Raw genomic sequence first — 11,310 nt, 5'->3', positions numbered from 1 at the left:
AGTTGGTTGTTGAACTTCATCAATATTTAATTTCAAACTTACACCTTTTTCCCCTTTCCTTTCTGACCATTCTTCTGCCAGAAATTCAAACTAAATTTTGAGCTTGAAAAATGCAGAGATCAAACAGACATATTCAACAAAGTACAACAGATCATAATAGTATTTAAGAAACAAATGCCTAGAACTTGAGACGACAGCAAACGAACCTAGAAAGGGTCGGAATCAAGCGTCGAACATCGTGAGATCACAAGGTTTTTACCATTTTTATTTGTACTGATCCATACTATACAATATACATTTTACATCAGATAAACTTGGATGGCTAAATATGAGGCAAAATTGTATGTTTCTATATAATATCCATATTGACACAACTAGAAAATTTATAGGAAGCATCATGATGTTAGTTAGCTTTGCACCTCCTAAATCTCCAGATCAACTGATTTCAAGTTATTACCTAGAAATCTGTTTCAGAAAGAAATAGGCTGAAATCAGATCTCAAACGAGCGACTTCAAGAGCGAAACGATGGAATGTTTCGAGTTGACGTGTTGTAACTAAAACTCACCTGAAATCTGAAGACCGGGGCGAAACAAGTTAATTATTATTCTGATCTCCTGGGTTGGTGATTTACTTCACCCTTTCCTCTTGAAGAATCTTTTGGTACCTGGGAAAACCACTCTTGCAAGCAGAAACCTGCATTGAAAAAAGAAGTTAGAATTGTGTTGCACAATATGCTGATTAAATGAGTAACATCATGTTAATTAATGAACCATGAGTTATGGCGACTTTATTGAATAATTTCTCTGTTTGAAAGTTCATCCACTGTTTTATTACACAAGAAAGAGACCTTCACTTCTATCTAAAGATTAATAAAAGAAGACTGTGTTTGAGTTTGAGTTATGCCTAAAAGAAAATTTAGAAACCATATGAAAAAATGAACTCTCAAATTTGTCAAAGTCAAAGGATCACAATGTTTGCTTAAAACGATTTGTCCGTTTCTTTCTGGCGAAATTTCTCATATCGCTTTAACATATGATCAAACATCAGAAGTGTACTCCCACAAGGATTTTAGAGATGTAATTAACTAAATATACAACCAGTTTCCATTGAATATTGACAGCAAAGTCTATACCCTCAGAGTAACTTATTGAGTTCTTAAGTTCAATAAGCAAAGTTCTTAATGCTTCAACTGTACTCTTGTCATAAAAAGTGGTAATGAACAAGGTATCAGAATCTAGAACTCGATTCTCATTAAAATATATATCTATAAATATGATTATTGTAACGTTTCTTCCGTTAGAAGTAGGAAATATCTTAGGTATATACGCAAGGGCAATATTTTCACTAATACAAGGCCTTTTTCTTGGTGAAATCAAACGCAAATCCACATGTTGCCAGACCCGTTGCCCTAACAATAATCAATCTTTTGAGACTTTTTAATGTAATCTACAAGAATGTTCGACTAGTGCCAGCCTAATGGGAAGGACACCGAATGTTGGAGTAATATTCTCCCTTGGAAGCTCAGCTATGATATGCCAAAATGTGGGCACAGAAGCACGACAAAACATCGAGAGCTTAGTGCTATTACAGCTAAATGACAACTACTATTGAATATAATTGCCAACCACACAGACTTCTTGAATATGTGAATCGATATTTTCCAGATCAATTCTATATATATATATATATATATAAATTAACATAGAAAATGGAAAAGGAGTCAGGAATAAAGATTTTGGTAGAAAATTTGAGAGAGATACCAAAGAAAGGAAAGACAGAATATGGTAGTGGAATAAATAAAAAGTATTTTAAATGTGTATTTCCTTGACCTAGTCAGAAAGTTGAAATTTTTGAAGTTGCTATTGTTTTTCATTTCTTGTTAATTAAGTCTAAGATACATATGAAGTAAAGTCATTGACTTTCCAGAAGATGTATACCCAACTTGATTTCTCTTGTGAAATGAAGAAGCTTCCTTGTTCATTCGTTGAAGTTCTATTAAATGTGGGACCTGAAAATATGATGGCCCAAAAAATCACCTCTGAACTATATGGGTTGTTTTATTTTACATTCCTACTATCAATTTGTACCATTACTCATCTTGTCCCAATTCTATGAGTAGTTGAGGTTTGACTCTTGGTGAGGTTTCATGTTTGTTTTTTGGCTTCGGTTTTGAAGACTTTTTGTAATTATTCCCTAGGTAATATCTTAATTGAAAATCCTTTCTCTAGGGGTATTCCTTCTTCTTCTTCTTCTTCTTTTTTTTTTTTGGGTAGATTTCGTTTTTTGTGTGTGTATTTTTTTTCTCCTCCATGAAAGCAGTTATTATTAAAATAATAATAATAATAAACCCTCGCAATTCAGGGGTAGTTTAGACAATTCTTAAGCTTTTGATGAAGCCACCCTAACGTGATCATTCGATGTACAAGAGAAAACTGTAAGAGTAACATGTAGATTAAGATAAATATAGCATATTATGGCGGTCTCATTGAATAATTGTTTTCAAGTTCGAGGTTGTGATAGTGACAAATCTACCATTTAATACTAGTTTTTGCGTTTTGTTTAAAGAAAGAAGAAAGAAAACAATAAAAAAGACTAAGCAAGCATGATAAAGGAATGATATTAAGCAAAAAAAATTTCTCAGAGGCAAATCATCAAACACTTACCGCTTCAATATCAATCTTGTAAACAAGGAGCTTCCTCCTCTCTCTGCAACTCGTCCTATACGCCACAGCAACATGGCCAACAGCCAAAGCCAAAGAACACATAAACAAAGCTACCTCCATGCTTCTCACATATCCTCCTCGACCAACATCCCTCAAGCCTCCACCAAACACAAACGAAGCCTTCAACGAAACAAACACCAAAGAAATCACAGAACAAAAGGTAGTGATCCCCAAATACGGCCCTCGCGAGAGCCTCGGCCCATCGCAAAAGCTATAAACACCTATACCCAAACACAACACAACGCACCACAATCAAATAAAACCCTCAAAAGAAAAAAACAATCAGCCAGATGGGTGTTGGTGAATTAGAACTTACAGATAATGATAGTGGATCTTATGAAAGAAATGAGAGGAATATCGACAAGGGAGGATCGAAAATCGTAGTTTCTGAGATAAGAAGGAATGGATTTAAGGGAAAAAGAGTAAGGGTAAAGAGAAGCAGAGAGAAGAGCAGAGGGGAGAAGGGCATCAGCGAGAACAAGAAGAACAGGAGCTGAGAAAAGGAGAAGGGAAATCAACATAGTGATTAAGAAGAAAAGGGTTTTGATTCCTCTCCATAAACGCTTCGATTTCTCTTCTTTTGAGAAACCCATTTGGGATTTGATTGTTAATGGTCTGGAATGCTCTGTTCTTGTTGTTTTTGAGGTGGGTATGTACAAGGAAAGTGGGTGAAGAAGAGAAATGGGAAGTTGGGCATTTTTAAGCTCATCAATGGAGAAGACTAAAGAGAGAGAAGGCTGCAAATGATTTTGTTGACTCAAATTCAGCCCACTGTGAGGGATGATGACAAATACTCTGTTTCAACATTACACGGTCAAAAGAAAAATCTATTCACCTCTCTCTTTTTTTTTTCTTTTTTTTTGTGTGTGTGTGTGTGTGTTTGCAATTCCCTAAGTTAACGGCAATACCTAAAATGCGTTAAAGGCTCTTTTTAGTATTTTTCAAGTCTCTCTACTTTTTTTTATTCATTAATTTATTTTTTATTTTTTATAGAAAAAAGTCCACACTTTCAAAGATCAACGAGATGACTGTTGTTTAAAATGTAAAAAATAAATCAACAATACTGGATTTTTAATATATTAAATATTAAGTGTCGCGTTTGTAACAAAAGAGTTGATTTACAATTTTTTTATTTCTTTTGAGTTCGTAGAGCAAGGAATCAAATCATCAACTTTTAAATAATAATTTATGTTTTACCTATTGAGTTGTGCTCAAATTGACTATTTATTCAAATATAAATGGTTTGATATGATAAAAAGCAAGATGAAGATTCAAGAGACTTTCACTATACATCTTCAAAAATTAGCTAATGCATAATAGAGATAAAGAATTTTGATTTTAAATTTAGTCATAATGTTGTCATTACAAGTCAAGAAGAGAATGAGTGAATTTCATCTACTTACCCTAACAATTAAAAATTTTGGGGGGCAAGGATCCCCTCCCCATCCTCATCCCCAACTAGGGACCCGATTTGACCCTGTACTCGATCAATCGGGAATTCTTCGTCCCGATAGGGTCGGGGACTTATGGGGAATGAATTCCCTAGTTATCTGAAATTACAACTGTTTTCCAACAACATACTTCTTACGTCTTGCATCATCTCCTCCATATTGGGACTCAATAGTGTCTTATATTACCTTTGCTGATTTTTGGATCACGAACAGATCGAACAATGAGCCAGTCATATGATTGAGTAAATGGCTATGGATTGTCTTATTATCTTTCTCAAATTTTGTTTTCATTTGCAGCAAGTTTCGTACTAGATTGACTAGATTGTAACGGAACTGTGACTTTGGAGTTGTTTGGATCAATCTCCATAGTGGACTTACCTTCGTCAGTAATCTTGCCTTCATCAGATCTGTTAGTGGTCAAGTTGTAATCAACTTCCAGTTGCTCGAAAAATATAAGAAGTTCTTTAAACGAGCGATGGTAATTGGATCCGTCTAGAGGCTTCAATATTGACAGATCTGGAATAACCTCGTCGTTCCTAATCGACATCTAGAACGTAGGATGAGTAAAAGAAGGTTCTTGCTTTCAATTTGTTATTTCATATAAAAATTATTGTATCATGGATAAATCCACTACCTTAAAAGCAAGAACAATGCGACCTTGGTGTTATATCGCAAGAAGTTGGTTACTCCCCAAAGTTCACACAAACACTCAGACTCAGACATGCATTCTTCGGAGAACAGATTGGAATCAAATGGAAAATCAGCTCAGAAACGGCAGAAAATAGAGAAGATCTGTAAAGATGAGAAGCTAAGTTTTTCTGTACATACACAAGAAGAAAAAGCGTTTTTAGATATGAAATTATTAACACGTTTATTTTAAATAAAACGACAATTTTTTTTTATAAATATTTTAAAAGGATAGGTAGTAAAAAGTTTTTCCTTTTTCACGCAAGCGTGGTTACCCGAACCCGTTCGTTCGTCCATCTGACAAAACGAACATCAGCGGCGGCGTATGTGGTGAAAGGGTTATATTTCCACCACCGCCACACTTTGGAAGCCCCTTTGCAAGCATTTATATATATTCCCACTTGCTAAACCTAAATCTTCCAATTGTCAAGGATATTTAGATGTCCTAGTTTATTGTATTTTCTCTCTTTCTCAACATTGTATATTTGTATATATTTGTAACTCACTGGAGTTTTAGTCCAAGAGGGAGTTTGTTGGGAATGTCCGAAAACTCGCAGTTCATAATTTTTAAACATATTATATTTTGCAATAAAAGTATTATTGAGACTTTTTTCAATAAAGGCATTATTGGAATTGCGTTATGTTATAAAACCCTATAAACAAACCAACAACTATAGTATGAATACTTAAACTTTATGTAGAGACACAAAAGATGATCAAGTTTTAGTATATAGTAAAAAAGGTCTATAAGTATATAGATGAGGTTGGGCACCTCATCTTGGGGACACTATGGATGCGACTCACTTTGTATATCGATATAAACAATGTCTCAAAATCGTTTATGTGGAGACATGCGAGTGGAGGAATCCTATGCAAAAGACGTTTGCATAAGACCAAAGCACAAAATAGTCACTTTTCTTTATAACAATCGTTTACTGTTAAAACTGAGTATTTCAAATCGATGACATAAGGTAATTCAATCTTGATCCTGGGCTAACTATGCACTTCTGTTTATTCGGGATTATCCTTTAATCTGCATATGTGAAAGTGGTTCAACATCACCGCTCAATAAGCCTCCCATTTCAGGGATAAAATCGGATATGTTGGGAACATAGTCTTGCAAGAAAAAAATTTACTCCTACCCATCTTAGGGTTAGCAGATATGTTGTTCCCTTAAATACTGATTCATGTACTTGAACAAAGAGGTTCGCCCTTTCGTGACAGAGATGGATACGGTTTATTAGTTGAACTATAAATCAATTGTTCAATAGATGATCAGTGAATATTTAAGGAGCAAGATGTATTTACAAAAGTAAAACAGTAATTTTGACCTAGCTGTAAATACGAACGACCTGTGAAGGATCGACTTGCTGATTATGGTTAAATCAAGTGGGCAGAAATATATCTAAAGTGAGGAGAGTGCAACTACTGAGCTATAGTGGTATGTCTCGATAGTTAACGAATATTGATTAATTTGGTTTAAAGAGTTTAGCCAATTAATCTCAAATCGTTGGAGCTCATGATCTGTAGGTCCATAAGGTCCCTCTAGTAGCTCGTAAAAGATTAAACCTTGAATTAGAATATTGAGTGAATTTGAAATGTTCAAATTCAATTTAGGGTTTGGATAATTATATTGATATAATTAACGTTTAAATTTTTTAAAATTAAACGTATTTGGAGAGTTCAATATATTTAAATAATGATTACATGAATAGGGATTCATGTTTGAACTTGTTGTTTTATTAATTTAATATTTGATATTAAATTATTATTTATTTATTTATTTAAATTAAACCAATTTCGTAAATTCAATTTCAGAAATTGAATTTATGTTTAATTTAATTAAATAAAAAATTAAATGAAATGAAATTTGAAAAGTTGATTAAATAGTGGATTTGTCCCAAAATTTTTAGTTTGAGTGGATTCTTCCATAAATTAACACTTAGCCCACTTTGTTAGTGCCTTTTGAAGTGTCAATGGGCTGATTAAGTGCTGACATGTTTTAGTTGAATAAATAGTCTTGATTAATCAGAATTAATGGGCATGCAACTGATTTTGAAAAAAAAAATCTGCTGAAATTTTTCTTCTCTAAAACCCTCTCCAAACCTCTTAAAATTGCCTTTCAATTAAGAGTTTTACTACTCAATTCAAGGTTGTGATTAGTAGAGAAGACATTTTTGGTGGTCTACTGAAGAGATTGAATGTAAATTTTGTAGAGCTTGCAACGATTAAGTGGTAATCTACAAAGGTAGTAAATTGAAACTCTATTGTATGTTACTTTGAATTTACATGCCTATTACTCAAATTAATATAATTAGAATACTTAATGATTCTGTTAGCTTCCATGTTTTGCATGTTTACTCTAACACCAATGTGGGACAACTTCTACCTTTTTTCTCTCAAAACTACTTCTTCCATTTGTTATGGGTCAAAAGCCCAAAGTTATTCTCAACAGGGTTGAGCTGGTAAAAATTATCAACTCAATGTTTGGCCCACCTACTTTAAATGTTGGTGGAGTTGTGTTGATTATTTTTACCAACTCACTCCAACACACTCAAACTCAACCAATCTCTCCCTCCTTGTGATATTTTCAATGTCTCCCACGCATTGTTCGGCGACTACCATTACCACACTCCAGCATCATACTTTGACGACCGACTCTGTCAACCACTTTTGTGCAACCAACTCTGAAAACCAACTTTAGGCTCCAACAACCACCTCCCTACAATAATTCTGGTGAAAACCACATCTGATGATCAACTTCAGTGACAACCACATCTAACAACTAACATCGACATTCACCTCAGGCGACCAACTCTTATGAAAGTCACCTCTAATTATCAACTTCGATGATGACAATCTCTTGCGGCCAACTCGGATGATCACCTCGGGCAACCAAATTCAACCAACAACGGCTAACTTGATTGATCATATACTAAAAGAAAAAAAAAACTTGGCTGGCGAAAGTGTTTTTTAATACAAAATTGAAATTATTAGTTTATAGTGTTTGATAGTCATCTTTTATAGTAATTTGACATTTAGAGTTTGTCTAAGGATGTTTGAGTCATCCTTATAGACCTACTTGTCACAAACATCCAAAAGACTAATTGCTTCCTAACAATCTCACCATAGTCTAGGATGAGGTATAATTTGTGTCTACTCGTCAACTTTAATTTTTGTGCATGTTCAACTTATACATTCCACGACTGCTAAAGTATGTGCGTAGGGTTGGTGATTATATAAGTAATAGTATTTTGTCTATATTAAGTGGTTACATATTGAAAATTGTAAAATATATTTTTATTTATTTAGTTCACATCTCAAATGATGTTAAGAATTTAGGAAATTATGTGTGTAGAATGGTAGAATAAAAAGTTGACGAAAAAAACTAAAACAAAAAAAAAACCCCCAAAAAATACATTTTTTTAGGCTACAAATAACTGCACTAAATATACATAATTCAACTCAGGATTGCAAACACAAAAAATTTAAAGTAATTCAACTCAACTATGAACCTCAAATACAATAATTATTACCAATTCAACTATGCATGCCAAACATACCTTAAGAGTTTATTTAATATTTCATGATCATTTGGTTTTTTATTTTTAGTTTTGTAAAACCGTGCTTGCTTTCTCATAATTTCTTAATCAAATTTTCATCACTTTCAAATAAACATTTGAATTATTAGTCAAAATTTAAAAACAAAGGTATATATATTTTTTAACTTTCTTGACTTGGATTTAGAACATTCCTAAATGTAGGTAACAAAACAAAGAAATCAATACGTAAAAATAGTGTTTGTATTCTTTTTTTTTTTTTTTAATAAAAAAGCTAAATAATTATCTAACCAGTTTTAAAAATTAGAACTTTTTACTACAAGAGACCATAAAGTTGAGATTATAATTCTTTTTACTTATAAAGAAAATAATTAATGCTTTAATTAGTTAGAATTAAATTCATGTGGACATAGGACTTGAGTTTTAGTTACTTAATTAGTCATAATGTCATTTATAAGAAAATTAAAAGACTACGAAGGAAAGAAAAAGATTCCTTAACCACAAAGCCAGGTTCACATGGGTAAATAATTTTTCTATTTATAATTACTTCAAAACATTATATATATATATACACATGCGCACACATTAGCTTCATATTTTCATATATTCGACTTTGACATAACAACAAAATGTTGTTAATGTAAATATAAAATAAATAATAGCATCTTCACTTATTTAAAAAACATAAAATGATTCTTTACATATTCCAATATATTTTTTATTTTTTATTTTTTTTATAATTTTTTCAGAAATATTTTGACATTAACATTTTATCGTTATTTTTATAGACATTTCTATAAAATTGAAACATCGATATTTTTGTTGATATCAATCTTTTAAATCTCGATTAAAACTTAGAAAGATAATATAATTTTTAAAAAAGGAATAAAATTATAGATTTAGGGTTGCATTTTTCCTATGAACTAAAATTCAAGGGAAAATTCATGATTATGTTGGTTTTTTAAGCATGCCTTTGTTAGACCATATTAATAATTTAAATGGAATGAAAATGTTAAATTGTCTGTGGTTAAAATAATAAAATAATAAAATTAATTAAAGAAAAAATCATTTAATAAAATATATTTTCTCGAAAATTTTAAGGATGATTTTCAAATAAAGGAAAATGAGTCAACTTATTACAAATATAGTAAAATTTTACTATCTATCATTGACAGATCGTGTGCGATAGACTGCAATAGACAAATATCGATGTTAGTAATAAATAATTGTCACGGTCTATCACTTATGGGTAACCTTTAATATCCTTGAAAATATTTTTAACAATTTTACCATTTAAAACAACTACCTAAAATTGAAATTTTTTTTTAATTTTTTTTGTTTTAAAAAAAAAGAAAACAAAAATCAAGCATTAGATGGCGGGACCGACTTGATTTTGAGCCATGTGATCACATGGAGCAATTTTTGTCATTGGGTATTTAATAATTTGGAGTCTAATTTTTAATTTTAATTTTAATTTTTTTATCATATCTTATACAATATTTTAAATTCTGCCATTGGTTGGATTCCTTTTCTAGTTGGATTGATGGATAATTTTAAACCATTTTAATTAAACACCTACTACAATTCTATTTATTTATGCTAAGTATAATTTTCTTTGTTGTTGAAAGATTCCCCTTAACAATTTCCCTATTTAGTTACCTTTTATTATTTGGAAAAATTGGTCTATGATTGTGTTTAATATTTTAATTAGATTTACTAGTTAGTTTAAATAAGCATATTAATTAGGTATTGACGTTCAAATTGTTGGTATCAGATATATGTCTTATAGTGTAGCTGTATTTTTCATTTTTAATATTTATCTTAATGTTTGAATTCTATTCCATAATTTCAAATTATACATACATGTAAATGTTGCTTGGGTGAAAATTGAATCAGACAAAATAGGTAAAAAAAAAAAAAAAAAAACATTCAACATGAACCAACAATTTCTAATCCTAACTTGTGTCTTCCTTCTCAGAAGACGTTAGTAGCAAAGATGAGAAATTGTTAGAAATAGCATGTTTAGGTTTTTAGTTTACAAAACTAGCATTTTTTTAAAACTCGTAAAAATAGTTTTTTTCGAACTATCTCGGATGAGATCGACCATGAGATTTTAGTTAAAAAATCAACTTTTTTCAACTTATCGATTGTTTGGGACTTTCTCAGTCATCTCGCCAGATTATACACCAAGATTATATGCATCTCAGTGTTAATCTCGCGCAAAATAACACCGAGATTCTATACATTTGAGTTTTCTCGATGAAATCTCGAGCATAATTAACACCAAAATTCATATATTTGAGCTTTCTCGGTGGGATTAACACCGAGATTCTATATATATCCCAAATCTTACCTAATTTTTCGAAAAAAATTGATCTTCCCAAAATTTAAAAATGATTAATCAATTTGAAAAATCTAATTTAACAATTGGAAAACCTATTTGGAATTTTGGAAATTCAATATAATTGTGAAAACATAAATTATGCTAAAGATTCAAAAAATTATATAATTTAATATAATATTTAATAAACATAACCGAATAGAGAAAATTTGAAAATAATATAAGATTTGGAAGATTACATAAAAAAAAAATAGCAAATATCAATGTATAATCAGACGAGATGTACCGAAAAGATCCAAAATAATCGATAAGTTAGAAAAGTGGTTGCTCTCATCCGAGATGGATCGAGAAAAACTATTTTTACAAATTTTTAAAAAGTGTGCTAGCTTTATAAGCTAAAAACCAAAACGTATTATTTCTGACAATTTCTCGGAATTCTTTTGTTTTACCTCTTTGATTCTCCTCGACAATCTGTGAGGAGGTGTCTGTATTAGACCTAATTGCTTCATAATAATCACTTTCTAAAAAACACACACACACACACACA

At 31.3% G+C, this 11,310-nt stretch overlaps 1 protein-coding gene across 2 annotated transcripts; it reads right to left on the bottom strand.

The window, feature by feature from the left end:
- Nucleotides 1–239: 239 nt before the first annotated feature.
- Nucleotides 240–3,616, bottom strand: LOC120082099 (uncharacterized). 2 transcript variants are annotated; one of them, XM_090309787.1, is made up of 4 exons: nucleotides 3,041–3,616; nucleotides 2,665–2,945; nucleotides 567–694; nucleotides 240–465 (listed from the first exon to the last, which is right to left on the bottom strand). In XM_090309787.1, the coding sequence occupies exons 1-3, from the start codon at nucleotides 3,315–3,317 to the stop codon at nucleotides 629–631; spliced, it is 624 nt and encodes a 207-aa protein (XP_090165913.1). In that variant the 5' UTR covers nucleotides 3,318–3,616; the 3' UTR covers nucleotides 240–465; nucleotides 567–628. The 2 variants fall into 2 exon arrangements, with proteins under 2 accessions (XP_090165913.1, XP_090165916.1); XM_090309790.1 differs by having other exon boundaries at nucleotides 240–485; nucleotides 3,041–3,600.
- Nucleotides 3,617–11,310: the final 7,694 nt, after the last annotated feature.

The sequence above is a fragment of the Benincasa hispida genome, unplaced genomic scaffold, assembly GCF_027475165.1.
Source record: "Benincasa hispida cultivar pf3 unplaced genomic scaffold, pf3_genome.v1.1 HicScf259, whole genome shotgun sequence".
NCBI lineage: Eukaryota > Viridiplantae > Streptophyta > Magnoliopsida > Cucurbitales > Cucurbitaceae > Benincasa > Benincasa hispida.
Note: the sequence above shows the minus strand (reverse complement) of the source record. Positions and strands in the feature narration are given on the sequence as shown.

Coding starts and splice junctions, on each gene's coding strand:
- LOC120082099 (XM_090309787.1), bottom strand. CDS start 3,317: ATGGGTTTCTCAAAAGAAGAGAAATCGAAGCGTTTATGGAGAGGAATC. Junction 2,946..3,040: donor AAGATCCACTATCATTATCT/GTAAGTTCTAAT, acceptor GTTTGGGTATAG/GTGTTTATAGCTTTTGCGAT. Junction 695..2,664: donor ACAAGATTGATATTGAAGCG/GTAAGTGTTTGA, acceptor TTTTCAATGCAG/GTTTCTGCTTGCAAGAGTGG.